Source organism: Castanea sativa, chromosome 2 (genome assembly GCF_040712315.1).
Source record: "Castanea sativa cultivar Marrone di Chiusa Pesio chromosome 2, ASM4071231v1".
NCBI classification, from domain to species: domain Eukaryota; kingdom Viridiplantae; phylum Streptophyta; class Magnoliopsida; order Fagales; family Fagaceae; genus Castanea; species Castanea sativa.
Window position 1 is genome coordinate 51,178,372 of NC_134014.1, and position 17,469 is coordinate 51,195,840.

At 33.7% G+C, this 17,469-nt stretch overlaps 1 protein-coding gene across 3 annotated transcripts; it reads right to left on the reverse strand.

Moving 5' to 3' along the window:
* Positions 1-1,762: 1,762 nt before the first annotated feature.
* Positions 1,763-13,476, reverse strand: LOC142624503 (uncharacterized). 3 transcript variants are annotated; one of them, XM_075798084.1, is made up of 4 exons: positions 13,003-13,476; positions 10,837-11,888; positions 6,883-7,759; positions 1,763-2,276 (listed from the first exon to the last, which is right to left on the reverse strand). In XM_075798084.1, the coding sequence occupies exons 2-4, from the start codon at positions 11,803-11,805 to the stop codon at positions 2,269-2,271; spliced, it is 1,854 nt and encodes a 617-aa protein (XP_075654199.1). In that variant the 5' UTR covers positions 11,806-11,888; positions 13,003-13,476; the 3' UTR covers positions 1,763-2,268. The 3 variants fall into 3 exon arrangements, with proteins under 3 accessions (XP_075654199.1, XP_075654198.1, XP_075654197.1); XM_075798083.1 differs by having other exon boundaries at positions 1,763-2,232; positions 13,003-13,427; XM_075798082.1 differs by having other exon boundaries at positions 1,763-2,258; positions 13,003-13,427.
* Positions 13,477-17,469: the final 3,993 nt, after the last annotated feature.

Here is a 17,469-nt window from a genome sequence, read left to right on the forward strand (position 1 = left end):
CGGAAATCACTTCATTAACTTAAATTAAAGGAGTTAAAGCATGCTCTCTCATAATATTTACCAGCTGAATCATAAAGCATTAACAAAATAATATTCAGTGGGGGACTGAAAAATAATAAAAAGTCTTGCTGACGAGTTGCTCCCATTTTCGCTAGTCTGTTTATGTACTAGTTTGCCTCCCTATAGCAATGCTTGACATTTAGGTTAGGAAATTGCCCCATTAGTTGCCTGCAATCCGATATAACAAACAACTTCCAGCTACTTATTATTTGCACCATTAGGAATTTGACACAAGGTTCTCATTCAATCATTTGCTATTATTTGGAAAATAACTAACAACTTCAAACTACTTATAAGGTTTTTTGATGTGATTGACTAACTTGGGTAACATTAATGAGTCCCTTAGGTCAATTGTTAATAAATTATATTTGCAAAGTTTTGAAATAATTTTTATGAAATATATAAAAAGCTGTAAAAAAAATTTCCTTATCATTTTTCTATAAAATGTTTTTAAAAATATTTTCTAAACCAATACTTTTAGGATATCCTTTAATATCTCCTATTATCTTTGAAAAAAAGTTAACAAATTCCCTAAGAGTATTGATTTAGCAATTATTTTTAAAAATTTGTTATGAAAAAAGAAAAAATTAATTAATTTTAATGACAACTTTTTATAATGAAAGTGCTATTAAACATAAAACTTTTCTAAAATTATTTATTAACAAATACTTTAAGGACACCAGTTAATCAAACCATTAACTTTATTCATCTGCATATAATTTTCAAATTTTTATTTTTATTTAAATATTATTATATTTATTTTATTAGATTTTCAAACTAAATACTAATATAATATAATAAAAGTAAGTTGGACTAAATTAGAAAACACACCTGTTTGTGGCCATTTTGGTCCAATAAAATCATGTCACTATTGAAGATCATATTTCAACAATAAAAGTTGTCATCTTTAGAACTCATCAACAAGTGTCTCAAGAACACAGGTTAAAAATTAATAAATATTTAATTATAAGTTGTAATGCACATGTTTTTTTTTAAGAAAATATAAATTTTAATGATTCATTAACTTACACACAAATTTATTATGATTTTGTGTATTATTTAAATATATGCGTACAATTTGACTTTATTTTTAAAACAATATATAAAAATATTACTTGATTAAAAAAAATTAATGCATTTTAACCTATCCCTTAATTTTTTTACCCTCCCCCCCCCCCCCCCCCCAAAAAAAAAAAAAAAAAAACTTTTCTTATACATTTCACCTAAAGACCATGGGCGAAAATTGCCATATTCCTAGCCAGTGCATTTCTAATGATGAAGTTTAGACAATGAAAACTGACATATTTTCCTATCAAAAAAGAAAAAAGAAAAAAGAAAACTGACATATTCCTGGCAAAGTAACAAGTACGATTATAATATATAGATGCAGGCACTTTCAGAAATGAAAATAACACTGCCTCAAAGTCTGCAGACACTTTCTGAAAAAGACCCACCAAGAAGAAGCACCCTACTTCTGCAACAGCAATAATCCAAGTAAATTACTAACATGATTATGAGAATATTTTTTGGGACAATATGCTCAATAATGTGAGCTTGTGTACGTTTGTCAAGCCTAAAAATACCAGCTTGTCTTGGCAGGTTCCACAATGAAAAAATAATTTTCCTCATCTTTCTACTATACTTTCAGCAACCAAACAATCAATAAAGTGCATCCAAATGCACTCTTAAAAACTCAGAGAAAGAACATATCAAATGAAAAGCATACATTCACACTATCATTCAGATACAGAAATATGCATTTCAAATTCAATAAACCCCAAAGGTTTTATATATACAAACCTCTTACATCACTTGAAAAGTTTCACATACTCTAGACTCAAAATCTTTGTTCATTTTTCTACAGTTGATTTTTAATAAGAAAATTTTGTTAAAAAATGAAAAAGAAAAGAAAATGATAAATAATAACAATGATATAAAACAAGTTTTTGCTCTCAAACACAATGACCCAAAACATGTTTCCTTTCCAAGCTGCTTGATATGAGATGGAAGTTACAACTGCCACTGTTATCAAGGTGGCTATAGGTGCCAAACGCGAAACCCAACAAACCCAACAAATCTGCCTCATTCGTGGCCCTGTTATGTATGTCACAATAAGTGTTTCTGTTTGATGATGGTTCACCCATCTACAATTCAAGGTTCATCCTCCGCAAGCTGCACATTGTATCCATGCTTTATGTCTGTTCCATATCAAGGTTCTAACACAATATTAACAAGTCCCACATGAAAGGCACAAAAAGAACAAAATAAACACTATATAAGAACTTGGCAAGTGAAAAATAAAACAAAAAAAAGCGACAAACTTTGCAATGAATAAAAAATATTATAATATTCAATCTTTGAAACATATTAAGATGATTGGTTATCAATCCTTTCCAATTTATTATATGGTCCAAGGGACAAAAGGCCTTAAACCCACCACATAATCAATTCATGCCAAACCAACTTTTTGCAGAGCAGAGCGCAGGATATGGTTTTTTTTTTAAAAAAAAACCTGCAGACAAGCTTGGCTTTAAACATCTACCACCAAAAAGTCAAATCCGTTTTAAATTTTACACTTCACAAACAGTAGTTTAAACATTGACACCCAATCATGGAATTAATATTTGTAGATTATACTGGAAAAAATGATATGTTTAGGGTACAGTTAATATTTGATTTTGTAAAGATTTCAATTTTCCAGAACTTTGTATTAAGAGTAATAGACCATCAATCATACTGTCAATAAACTATAAGAAAGGCTCCCCAGACATTTTGTGGTAGTGTGTTTTGAAATAAGAAGATATTGTCTGATTTGTGTTACGTTTGGTGGTGATGCCAAACACCCCAACGTGGTGAAGCCTTGAATTATATGTTTTGTTCTTTAAGTTACTACTATTTACCTACACATTCTGCATCAACTTTGTATCAGAGCGTTTTTTATCCCACCAACCCAACCCCCACTAATCGCCTAAAACAGCAAGCCCCATCCACACTCGGAACAGCACCCCTTCACAACTTAGCCACAACAAAACACAGAAGAAGCTTCATTCACAGACCTGGTAAATCATGACTCGCATTACTTTCAAGTACCTACCCCAAGACATCTTGTACAAGCCCCATCAAGCCGCTGCTGCCCACAAACAGACCCCAAATCCCACCACAAATCCCCCAAAACCTGTTAGTCCCACCACCCTTCCCCTTGCACGACTCTGAACCCAAGAGCCCCCACCCCTTCAAAACATAACACCTACAACCACAACCGATCCAAAAACCCAACCTTCCAAACCAAACCAAACCAAAAATAAAAAAAAAACCAAAACAAAACAAAAATATACCTATAGTGCCATCAAAATACCAAACCATCATTTGCCAAGGTAACTGATCAGTGTTGCCAATATCAACTGGCCAAACATTGTAAGCAAAAAGTTGGCCTTTACACTCCCCTGCCCATACCCAATTGACCATGGCAAGATATAAGCATGGACTTTGAGTTAGGCCTCCCTCTAACCATTAAGAAGCATGAGTCCATTCTCGTTGTTGTCAATAGGTTCTCTAAAATGGCACATTTCCTCCCCTGCTCCAAGCAAGAAGTCAGATGCGTCCAAAATTGCCAGGTTGTATTTTGAAGAAGTTGTCAAATTGTATGGTCTCCCAAAGTCCATCATGTCAAACAGGGACGTTCGCTTTATGAGTTATTTCTGAAAAACCGTGTGGCACCTTGTTGATATGAAATTGAAGTTCTATACAACTTATCATCCTCAAACGGCCAGATCAAGGTTGTCATCAAAGCCTAGGGAATTTGTTGTGGTGGCTTGTGGATGAACACACTCAAAATTGGGACACTATCCTCCCTACAAACCAGTTTGCATACAATAACTCAGCTAATAGAACCATTGGCATGAGCCCATTTAAGGTGGTGCACGGTCACAAGGCCAATCCTCCTCCCTATGTCACCTCATGTTCGTATGTTTGAATCCACTGAGTCTTTTTCTCCGCACATTCATTGACTTGCACCAAGAGATTAGTAAGCATTTTCATGAGAGTAATGCTTGTTACAAAATTAGGTTGATTCTCATTGTCGATACCTAGAGTTTAATGTAGGGGACTATATAACATCCGTATTAGGATCGATCGATTTCCTTCCGGGACCATTAGGAACTTGCAAGCTCATAGTGTTGGCCCATTCATAGTTCTAAAGTGGGTAGGCCAGAATGCGTATGTTATTGATCTTCCCTATGACCATGGCATTAGCTTGAATTTTAACATTGAGGATTTAGTTGCATACCCCCCCCCCTCCCAACTAGCCGTACACCTAACCCTGCCCCACTACACATTCCACAAGCACATAAAGAATCCATTGATGCTATTTTGGATTGCAGGTTGTTTAGGGGTGGAGCGATTCAACGCTTTTAGGTTCTCTGGTAAGGATGACCAAAGTCTGACTGCACTTGGATTATCAGAGACGATCTACAGCAACTTGATCCATATTTATTCAAGCACTACCAGAGTGGTGTGGATGCATCACTAGATCAGGGACATCACCCACCTATTACAAGAGTTTAGGGGAGGTGTAGGCGACGTAGCACTAACCCAGTGACCTTAGTCTTATGGCTAGACGATGACGATTCATTTCCTAATGCTTGACATCCTTTGAACACAGGAGTTTACTTAACAAGGTTGTCTCTCTCACCTTGGGGAGTTGGTTCGAACACCAGATAGCTTAGATAGTTATTTTCTATTTTGGCGCCGGGGGGGGGGGGGGGGGGGGTATGCAAGACCGTTAAGAAATTCAGCACTATACTAGGTTTCTTGATGAATTCTTGAATAAGGATTGGTGTTTAAGAGTTTAGGTTAGAAAAGAATGAATGTTGACGGCTGTTTGGGGCTGAAACATGGGATAAACAGAAAATAACGTAAATAAAACACTAGGAAATCGCACCTAGGTCTTCCTAAGCATCACACCTAGGGTTCCTTGGCATTACACTTTGGAGAAGTTTGCATCACACAAACAAAAGATTAAAATAAGCTGCTGAATTTTATTAATCAAAATATTCTGAAATAACATGACTACAAAAGAGCCTTTATATAGAGGTTATAGTTATCCTTTTCCTAGTAGGAAAACATAAAATAAGACTCACAGGCCTTTGGTACGGACAAGGACAGCCCTTTACAGATTTCTGGAAATTACCAACTTGCCCTTATTCTAATAGAACTTAATTAAAACTGATCCAGCAGCAACTAAACAGTAAAAACAGACTACGCAAGGTAGCGTCCCATCATCTGAAACATCCTAAATTAAGGCTTGAGCATTAGAACCAGCTTCTCACCTCTTATAGGTCTTCAAAGTGGGCTGCCACTTACGTTCCCCATCAGGGGGTTGTACTACTACCCCTTACTTTTGTCCTCAGTATCTTCAAATTGATCTTTGTAACCCTTGTTTTTGACTTCTGTACCTTCAAATCGGTGGGCATTTATTATGGTTGTAATCTGGAACCTATAAGAAGAGGCACTCCAAACATTCTGTGGTAGTGTATTTTGAAATAAGAGGATATTTTCTGATTTGTGTTGTACATTTGGTGATGATGCCAAACACCCCAAGGTGGTGAAACCTTGGGTTTGTTTTGTTCTTTTATTTACTACTATTCACCTACACGTTCTGCATCACCTTTTCTCTCTCTGCCCTTACAACTCCTAACCCACTTCTCTCTCCATTGGTTCCTTACAAACCCAACTCATGTTCTCCTCCTCAGCCCCTAAAACCCAACTTTTGCAAATACCCATTTCGTAACCATTCGCTATTTCTAGTCCTCACCATGGCTCAGTTAGATCTCCAAAACAACATCCCTGAAATCAAAGAACCATCGCCAGAGAGAGAAAATTAAGGTAGAGAGATATATGAGAGATGTGAGTGAGGGTTAGGCTTTAGAGAGAGAGAGAGGGTGGGGGTTTAGACTAGGTCAAACCAAGCTAAGAATTGCTGTCGTGGAGTGGCAGCCTCCGCTTTAGATCAAAAAGAGAGTGTGGGTCTGTGAGGAACAGTGAGAGGATCTTGACACTCATTCGTGGTGGTTCAACTTTAGGAAGAGAGAGGGTTTGATCTTAGGAGCCACCAACGGTGGTCGGGGTGGCGAGCGCCATAACTAAGCAGTTAAAGACTATTTTGGGTCTGATAGCTCATTTAATTGTTCATGTGAGATACTAGTCAATTTTTAATTGTGCCACCAAACCTAGTTTGGAGGAATTCCTCCAAAATGGGTTGTATAAACTATGTCCAACTCTAAATGTCTTCAAGAAAAGTCAACATGTAAACTTATGAAAGCCAAAAGCAGGAGGTACTTTAAAATAGCCAAAAAGAAAAAGGGGTAATTTTAAAGATATTCTAGCCTATTTATAATTTTGCCACACGAATTAAGCATTATTATCATATCACAGTGAAGTAGAATTTTCATTGAGAGAACTGACAACTATATGCAAGAACCATGTTCTTTTTATTTCCAGACAGTTATCTTTTCTTCCTTTTTTTTTTTTAAATTTTTTATTATTATCATTATTTTTTAAGTAAAGCACACAGTTAACTGTCGATGGAAACCGTTTAATTTAACTCTTCTAAAGTTTCACATAAATATCACCTTTGACCATAAAAAAATTTGATTCGTCATATGGTTAAATTTTTCATCAAGGCCAGTTAACATCATTTGATAGGTTGGGCAAATTGGATTGTGGGATTTACTCTCCACATATGGACCACTTGCCCTCAGCATTCTGAAAGATCCAAAACACCGAGTACATAAAGTTAGCAGTTATAGAAGTCTTGAACAATACCTTTTATTGAGGGTTTATCATATTTATCTTTCCTCTCGTCCTCATTCTTCCATTCACTGTCATCATCATCATCATCACCCATCTCATCTCTTCCATCATTTCCAATATCACTTTCACTAGCTGTCTCCCACTCAGAATCATCAGTCTCTCGGCCATACATGTCACCAGCATCACCCTCACAATGGACACCCCCATGTTTGATAGCTGCCTCCCTGAATAACCAAGCTGCACGCATCTGCTTCTTCACTAATCGTTCAGCATAGTCAGGAACCTTATTTTGCCTCAATGACAGATCAGGGTCATTGGATTGCGAGCACTCATTTATGAACAGAATGGCATCTAACAAACTCTCCTTAGCTAAACCCAGCATATCATAAGCCTGAGCCCTTCTCCATAAACTTTTGGCATGACGGTTAAGAGGATTGTGAAGACAAAGAGCACGTGTAGCATCACTTATGGCAAACAAAGGTTGTTGCAACAGAAGATAACACTGAGCTCGATTACTGTATAAAACCACTCTCTCTTTCTTGGATCTCATTGGACACAATGCCAATGCTTCTGAGTACTTCGATGCAGCTCCAGATATATTACCTGATGAAAAAAGGGAATTTCCTTCAAGCTTGACCACTAGGGCTGCTGCCTGTTTAATGTGGAGATCCTCCTTTGGCATGCTCTTTTCCCATTTCAATCTCTGCCTAGAATTTAGTAGTTCCTCGATCTGTTCTTTTGTGCGGTTGCTGAGAGAGTTACGTCCATTCCCTTGTGATTGGATGCATTCCTGAAGAACAGATACAATGGTATCACCAAGCTTCTTGTGATCACCTAGAGCTGATATCTCTGCAAGATCTACAAGTGCTGGTACCGCCTTATCGATAACCTGAAAAACAAATCAGGAGGTACTATAGTTAAGTATAAGTTGATTCTTCCTAAGAAGTTTATCATGGCGTTCACTCAATCATAGCCCCACAAAATGATACTTCAAACTGTCAAAATTTGAAATTAATTCTTAAATTACCATTTGTAACTTAGAAAACATGGCAAGACAATGTGAAGCAAAACTATATTACATTTTGAACGAACAAGGTTCTAACAATGTAGAGTGCATCTTTGTAAACAGCATTTATGGCCGAGAACTCCGTATCACAATACCAATATTAGGTCGTAAAAAATAAATAAAAATCACAAGGTGAGAGTACTATGATATTAAATTTATATAAGAAAATTCATTGATTTAATAGAATGATACTGAAAAAGGAGTTTATGATATTGTAAGGTTTCCAGCAGGCTTGCCATTTGAGCTCCCTAATTAAGGCAAGAACTCAAACACAAAGTTTAAAGCCAGTGACATGCAACCATGAAGTCCATATCAAAACACAGTCTTCAATTTTCAAGATACAAGACCAGATGATAGCATCTCCAATATGTTGCCTTTCTTAATTGTGTACTATTCATAAATACGCTTACTTGTGCTGCATAGATTTTTTCATCTTCAGTCGTACAGTATAATTTAAAGAATAAAGTAGTGATTTGAACATTAAAGGAACCAAAAAGCTATAGAGTTCCTATCAAAAAAAAAAAAAAAAAGAAGTTATAAAGTTGAAAAGAACTCATATGAGGTGCATGTTTCATACATATACTGAGGCTTAAGGTGAAAAGAAAATGGCAAATGAAAGCCTTAAAATCTTGGTGTGACCCTAGAATTAAGCCTAAAGGTTATGTTTGAGACATTTGTCTTGACTTTCACATCAAGGGGCGCCTCAAAAGCCACTGAAAAGTGTGTTCTCTATAAGTTAGCAGTTAGCCAGTTACCATTAGCACTTTATGAAACACATTTCAGTGATTTACTGTCAACAAAAAGATAAAAATATGATAGCACTCAACCTAAGTATTAATTTTGGTGATAGTCAAGCCAATATGAGCTGCTCTCAAAAGCATAAGAATGCTGGTCTCTGAAAAAATAAAGGAGCGAATTTTTGTCTATGGACTCCCAAGTGCTTGCATAATTAACAGTTTATCCTATGATAGCAAAACAGTTGGTCAAACCTGCTTCTATCTCTGGAATTTTGATTGCAATTTGAGTAGACCCATTAGTTTTAACTTTCAAAGTCCAATATGCACAAGTGAGTAACATGTAAACAAACATTTATTTATTAATAGGACATATTAATCTATACATTTAACTACAGAAAACAAGAAGGGAGTGGGGCTCTGCTTACCATCTTTCAATGTAGAGGTGTTTATGCATAATGCAAGAATGGTGACAAGCTTGGGGAGACTAGACTACAGCTATAGCAAGAATACCTCATGGATATAGCTTGTGGAAAGGCATTTGGGCTGGCTGGGATAGATTCTCTGATTTCTTGTCTTTTAGGGCAGGGAATGGTAAAAGAATCAGGTTTTGGCATGACATTTTGTGTGGGGATCATTCATTGAAGGAATTGTACCTAGAGTTATATTTGATTGCTGCAAATAAGGATGTTACAGTGAACTAATTGATTTCATTTAGAGGGGATAATAGAAGTTTGTATTGGAACCCATGATTCTTTGGGACTTTTCATGATTGGGAACTAGAAGCGGTGAATAAATTGATACATTTTCCTTACTCCAAGTAAATTTCAGAAGGTAATAGGATTGCTTACTTTGGATTCTGAATGGGAAAGGGAGGTTTAGTGTAAGATCTTTTTATGAGTGTTTGAGACATGTCCCTTCATCACAATTCCCTTAGATACAACACAAGGCGGCTTTCTTTGCATGAACAACGACCAAAAATTCTATCCTAAACTTGGATAATCTTATTAAAAGGAAGATGGTGGTTGTTGCTAGACGTATAATGTGCAAGTGTAGCTGTGAAATCTGCTACTTCATTTTCCAATGGCCCAACAGCTGTGGTCTTTTGCACTTACAGCTTTTGGAGTGATAAGGGTGGTGCAAAAGCAGGTGATATATTTGCTGTTTTTATGGAGTGATGCGTTCAGATGTCATCAAAACTGGGTTGTGCAGGAAGCAACTCCTCATTGTATAAAGTGGACCGTTTGGAGAGAGAGAAACCATTGGACTTTCAATGATGAAGAGGAATTAACACTGGATATTAAAAATAGTTTTCTAAGATCTTTGTTTGGATATTGCATTATGATTAGGTGGGGGTGAAATACAGTTCTATAATTGATTTTTTGGACCATTTGAATGTCCGTTTGTAATTCTTTAGGGAAGCTTACCATTTTGAGCTTTCCTTTCTTTTAATAAAACATCTTACTTATGCACAAAAAAAAAAAAGGTAATGCTTTGAGGTAAGGCAGAACTTTCTAAAACCTAAAAGAGTTGTGCCTAGCATTAATATTTAGTTAGACGTTGATCCAGCTATTAATTGATATCTTGATCAAACATAAACTGTATCAGATGAATAATGATTCTTCAGAAAAATAGACAACTTAATATAGATAAGGATTAAAGATGGGTCTGTTCAAACAATTTGGGAAAGGTTAACCATCTTGCATGACTCATGCAAGGAATACCTACGAAAACATCAGAATTCAGAAGATATTTATTCCAAATTTCCCTAGATGAAGTGATAGGCTCCTAAATGCAAAGGGTTTTTCAAGAGTAAGAAATAGTCATTTTATAATATAAGATGCAATACTTCAGCCCACTGTTACAGGTATAAACTGTCCACGATAAAAATCGAATACAAATAGCATAAGTGATGTTTTCAACATAAGAAATGAGGACAATAAAATTTAATATAAGGATTTAATAGACCATAACTTCTACATCTAAAATTTATGACAATGATTATTAATAATTGGAGGACAAAAAAAAAACTAAATAATCCACATTAACAGTTACTAAAAGGTTTTAATTAGATCTGTTGTGCCATATGGATTTGCCAGGAATCTTTGGAAAATTAAAATTGGATGCAGGGTGAAGTATATGCAGCATAATGTGAAAGATGCACACCTTATGACAAGTACTTGGGTCTTGTAGCAACCATAGAAGACAATCAATGGCCATATATTGCCAATCATCTGACGATCGAGCAATATTGCATAATGCTTCTATAATGCCAGTACAACTAGCAACAGGTCCCCTGCCCAGCTTATGATGGCAGATTGTTCTTAATAAACCAATACCAGCAGGAGAATTTTCATTAACAAGTCCACCCCACATTCCTGGTAGCTTTATTAAGAATTCAGACTTGCATATAGTCTGAAGAAATTCAGGTTTAAAAGCAAAGCAATTGATGAGCTGAAGGGACCAGCACTGTAACTGACTAGCCCATTCCTCTGCCTTTCTGGACTCCATTTCAACACCACCCATGCCACGGGTAAGCAGATCACAGTGATAACTTAGCCTTCTATCAACATACTGGTAAAAATGTGAGTAAACTATTTCTAGGGAACTCATTGCTAGCTGAATGGAAAGCTCCAGAATCTCACCATGACTTGCTAAAGCAGGAAAAGTGCTGGAATATGTAGCCAAGTGTCCTAAAGCTCGAACTGCTACTCTTTGTTCAACCCAAGTTAACCTCCCACTTAGAAGTTCAACCAATGGAGGGATCACTCCAGCATGAACAGCACTATCTGCAAATTCTTCCATGTTCATGGTGTAGGATCCAATTATATGGGCTGCATAGTATGGAATGTATATGTTTTGGTCATGAGCAAGCCAACGGCGATTTTTTAGGCCCTTCCATATGAGTGCAGCCATGCATTCAAATATTCCCAAATCAATAAACTCCTGGTCATTTGGGTGTGCCATGGCAGTATTCCAAAGACCACTGATTGGGAGAACCTGACCATCATCATCCTGTGAAGGAAGTTCTCTAAAAAATTTCAGTATACTTGCTCTGCGCTTGCTCGGATTTCCTTCCTTCATGACACAGAAGAAGCAACCTGGATACGGACAGTCAGATGACACTTTATCCATGCTCAGCAACGAACTAATCAGTATTCATAGAGCTGACAAGTTAATTCCTCATCAACTAGCTGAACTGAATAAATACTTCAACACTGCACAAATATGACACATTGGATTAGCAACTGGCTGGAAGAATGTCATTACTGCCAACCAAAGCCAATAAACCCCCCAGAAACATTCTGTGGCAAGAAAGCATAGTGCAGTCACTGTAGATTGGGGACTGTACATAAGAACTTGAATGTAATAGTACTTGTTAAATACACATCAGCCCATGTTATCATGCATAACCACTAATCCATGATCCATTGAATAAAAATATTAACTTTACTAAACTACTCTAACTGCACTAGAAAGAAACACAAGTTGGTTTCCCTATCATGCTCTTATCCAAACTATATCTTCATTCTAAATAACTACCTGATTTCCTAAATGTATTAACATATAAATTGCATTACAAATTTCCTAACACTAATAATTCTAGAAAATCCAGGCTATAGGTGTAGAGAATTTTGAATTAAGGAATATCCATTCCCATTTTTTCTAAGGAAAGTTCCTAAAAGGGTCTCCAAGTAATGGTTGAATTCATCGTTTTAGGGATTGACATATAAAACCAAATAACTACTTAACTATACAAATCACTAGCAAGATCAGCATATTACTCAATTTTCATTTCATCAATGCAAAAAGTGAATCCATAGAAACAACAGAAGTCATAAATATTAATTCAAACCAAACCCACATACATATGACATAAAAAAACACCGAGTCAATCCAACTCATGCAGTGTCAACAAGTTCAGAATTTCTACATATCCAAAAGCCCAAATTGTCAAAGTGCTGAAGAATCGGCATCTTTAAAATTTTCAATTAATTACGAAAAAAAACTAAGACAAAATAGAGGTTGACCGCTCTAGTACAAACTACAAACAAACAGAACTACTGAACTTAAATTTTCAAATCAATTAGATCTAAAGGACAAAGCTTTAACCAAAGGGTTCTCTTATAAATACAAGTTCTTAAGTAAGATCCAAACCCCAAAACGACCTAATCAGTAATCACACACACTAAAATTCAACCTTACAAACCCACAAAATAATAACAAGCAAAACAACAATCTCAAACATGAAGAGTGGAAAACACATTTGAGAAGAAAAAAAAAAAAAAAAAAAAAAACAGAGGCAGGGAAGAAGTGAAAAGAGAGAGATACCTCGGACGACGAACTCGTTTTGTAACAAGTACAACAAGGGAACAAACAACAAAAGAAAATCCTTAACCAAACCGAACACTGAAATAAAAAAAGAATAAAAAAGAAAAAACCTTTCTCTCTCTCTCTCTCTCTCTTTCTTTTCCCAAGTGATTGAAAGTAGAATATATTGCTTTCCAGTGATTTTGGTCTTTTTTGTTGTTGTTGTTGTTGTGTTTCTGCTTCTTCTTCTGGTGCTGTTGAGTAACGGAACTGAAAGTAAGAAGACAAGAAGAAGAGAGAAAGAGAGAGAGAGAGGAGTTGTACTACATACGAAGTGTGGTGTGTTTGTGTTTGTGTTTTGTGTCTGTGTTTGGGGTTTTGATTCTAACAAGCGAGAGAAGATCTCGTCTCTTAGCAATGAAAAAAATATGGTCACTGTTTTAAAAAAGCCTACAACCCAAAAAAATTTGATTTTCCCAAAAGAACAGAATCAACAGATCTATTCCCACGCGCGCTGCCTGTTCACGTAGCTCCCTAGCTTTTTTTTTTTTTTTTTTTGATGGGAGCTCCCTAGCTTTTTTATTCAACATATTCTTAAAAAAAATTGAAATTATTATAAATGTGTGATATTATAATTAAAGCTAAAATGTAAATTGTGTACTCTAAGCTTGTGTGTGTGTTTCTCACCAAAAAAAAAAAAAAAGTTTGGCTGAAATTTATTTTAATTCTTTAACTTTGATTTCTTTCAATTTTTTTTTATCAAGCTTTCTTTCAATTGAATTATTTAATTTTTAAATTTATTTAATGCTAAATTGTAAATTATACCCTTAAAGTTTGTGAGTATTTAAATTTTGCACCCTAAAATTTCAAAATGTGAATTTTACCCATAAAATTTAGGAGTGTTTGATTTTTACACCTTGAAATTTTAAAATTTAGAATTTACCCTCTAAATTTTTGGAGCATTCAGATTTTACTCCCTAAAATTTAGAGATATATGAATTTTACATCTTGATGTTTTAGAATTTAGATGTATAAAATTCAAACATTCATAAACCTTAAGAGTATAATTTCAATTTATCCTTTATTCATTTTAGAATATTGAATAGAATACTTGAAATAAATAAATTTAAAACTTAAAAAAATTAATTAAATAAAAATAAACTTAAAGAATTGAAACGAATTTCAGCCAAGTGAAATTTGTATTTTATTCTATTTTTTAAAAAATTTAATAAAAAATAACTTATTTCTTTTAAAATGGACAGCTACCAGAGAGGATGGGGGAGGAAAGGAGCGTGAGAGAGAGAGTGAGAACGCGAGGGAGTGCCGTTATGAAAGTAAAGGGGCAATTGAGGATGGGTCATGGGGCTGGGTGGGTAGTGGCCAGGTTCAGTTTTTCCAATTATAATTGCGCCAACAGTGTATTATCATTAACCTTTATTTTTCTGCTCTTGGTCCCAGTTTCCTACACGCCTGTCTTTTTCTTTTGTCTTAAACATCACTTTGAATTTCAGAGTCTTTATTATGGCCCAAAAACTTAAATTTTAAAATTACATCTCTAAAACTTGTGAATGCATTATATTTATTGGTATTATATGAATAAAAAAAATCACGATTTAAAAAATTATTTATATGTTTGTTGTAATTTAAGGTTATCATCTTACTTAATAAAATAAAAATTATTATTATTTTGAAAATCTAACCGTTAAATTGCATGTTCTTTACGCTCTTAATACATATTCCAAATTTTGTGTCAATGAGATATAATTTACTATATGATCTATAAGTTTATATTTTGTGCATAATTTTAAACTACAAAAACTTGCAATTTAAACAATTTATTGATGACATAGCTATTGATATTTAATTTTCTAGAAATTTTGCAAAGTATGTAGAATATAAGAAGAATATATAATCTAATGGTGGATTTATCAAAATTCACTTTCAGTAAAAAGATATTGAATAAGATTATAGCCTCAGACTACAACTAATTTTGTAGATAAATTTTGTCCTATTAAATACTAGCTTGTAACCCCATGTATATGCATAGATACACTTAAAGATATACAATAAGATGCATATTATAATTTATATATAATTTAAATGCTATTGATAGTCATTTTTATATTTTTTTAACACTTAAAAAAAAATTTGTAAGGATATTATTATGTATAAAATGTAAATTGTCCATTTAAAAAAAAACAATTATTGTAAAACACTTTTTTTTTTTTACGATTTATTTATTCTATACTATTTGGTTTTTATATTTAATAACTCACTTAAATGAATATTTATGATGCGGTCCCACATTTAACTCTAAAATTAAAAAATAAAATTCTTTAAGAATAAATAATTTAGGACACATGGCGTAAAATTGGAACTCTAATTTGTAATTCTAATTCGAGTTTCTCTCTACTTCACTTATTATTATATATATAAATATAGATTTGGTATATAATTTAAATTTTGAATAAGCAAGTACATTTCTTTATTATGTTATTTGTGCTCACCTCACCTTCTTATTCTTATCTATGACCATGCATTCTTAATTTGTCAATTTCCTATCAATTTTCATAATCATTCTCCTTCCAAAACAACAACTATTCAAATATTTTGTTGAAAATGCATTAGTTGACTGGTTTATGTGCAATGCATGGTTATCAGAATCTCGATCTGAATCTTACGATCTTATGATTTTACGATCTCACCTCATTAAAACGATTCGGATTTTTCAAGGATCTTTGGGATCGTTTAGGATCAGTAGGATCGTACGATTCTGATGATTCCCAACAACTTTTGTTTATTGTAATCTTCTTAAACTTGATAGAAGACTCAGTTGGATTTAAATGAAAAATAAAATCCTAATAGACCAAGTTTTCCACTCTAATGCAGAGAGAGTGTTAATTGGACCCAAATAAAAAATGTTTCAATAGTGTTATATTTTAAGGTTTTTGGCATCTTTAAATGATACTTACAAATGAATATGGTGATACATGATAATTATATCAATGAATGTATAATTTATGTGATTATTTAACATACCAATGTGTATTTTTTTGTTTTTTTTTCTCAAATAATGTAAGATCTTACGAGTCACAGTCCGATTCTACAATCCACGATCCCACCTACCTCCCATGATACTGCATAGGATCCTGATTTTGACAACTTTGGTGCAATGACTATAAATATGTAGAATGGTAGAAGTACTACTAAAATTAATGATTAAATTAATATTCATTTGTCTAATCAACTTTTTTAATCTTTCCTTTTTAGCAGTAATTTTTTTAAAATTAATTAATTGGTGTAAAAAATCTAATATACTCCAGCAGTAGAGTACCCTACAGGGAAATTTTTTTTTTTCCAAAAGGAGATTAAACTAATAATTAAAAAATATATCAAAAACATTATTGGCATTACAATACACATGCATTCACTTCCTCAATAATGTCAGACCATTAATTATCTTTACATGCATAATTACTAATAATTACAAAAAAACTAACAAAAATATTTCTTTGACAATAAAGAACCTAATAATTACCAACCAAAAAACCTTCCAGTAGGAGAAATGGCTCATTAAACCAACAATTAAAAAAAATCCTATTTAGTGGCATCATAGGCATTATTTCCTTCAATAATGCCACATTATAATTATTAATAAATGCATTATGACTAATAATTTTAATTTTTTTTTTATACAAGATAGAATTTCTACTCTAGCTTAATCTAAGTGTATATGTGTGTGAAGTTCTCTCTTGGAAACTTGAACATCGGCCCTTACTATAATTAATATGTATATATTAATGAGAAATGTTATAAACACAAACTATCTTACAACATTTTTACCAAATGTTGACGTGGTCAACCTCTTATTAGTTATCATCTAAGTCCACCATTAATATCATTTTTTTTTCATTTACCAATAATCACTCACCACATTAACAGTTTGTAAAATTTTTTATAAAATATTTTGTATCTCTAGCATTATTTTATATTAATTATATCTTCCAAACATCGTAAAAAATCCAAAACTATCATGATTCCTTATCAAGGAAGATCTAGGGTGGCATAACTGTCCTTGGTTTGGTTCCACTTTGGTTTAATCTTTTTTTTTTTTTTTTTTTGGTTGAGAAACAATTTAATCTTTTCTATTCTTCAATAGATTAATTTGTAGTGGGTAGTATATATTTCAATTAGCTTGTTATCCCATACATATGCATAGGGAAAATTAAGAACAACTATGTGTATGAGAAAAATTAAAAACAATTACAATTGCACATTATTTTACATTGTTTAATATAATTGTAATTGTGTTCCTCCATTTTTGTAGTGTTGTTAATAGCTGCACCAAAATTAATAAATTGAAATTGACACTTGGCATCAAATTATACTCTATATGAAATCTAATTTGATTTCCTTTTAGTTTTGGTTTTAAGAGTGTGGGTGCCCAAGGACCGAGGAAGGATAACACAATTGTAACCTTCAGTCGTT

What these genes read in the sequence shown, in the direction of transcription:
- LOC142624503 (XM_075798082.1), bottom strand. Translation starts at nt 11,805, where the DNA reads ATGGATAAAGTGTCATCTGACTGTCCGTATCCAGGTTGCTTCTTCTGT. An exon ending in ACCCAAGTACTTGTCATAAG is followed by an intron (nt 7,760 to 10,836) that starts GTGTGCATCTTT and finishes TTTGTTTTTCAG; the next exon opens with GTTATCGATAAGGCGGTACC. An exon ending in TGATAAACCCTCAATAAAAG is followed by an intron (nt 2,259 to 6,882) that starts GTATTGTTCAAG and finishes GATATGGAACAG; the next exon opens with ACATAAAGCATGGATACAAT.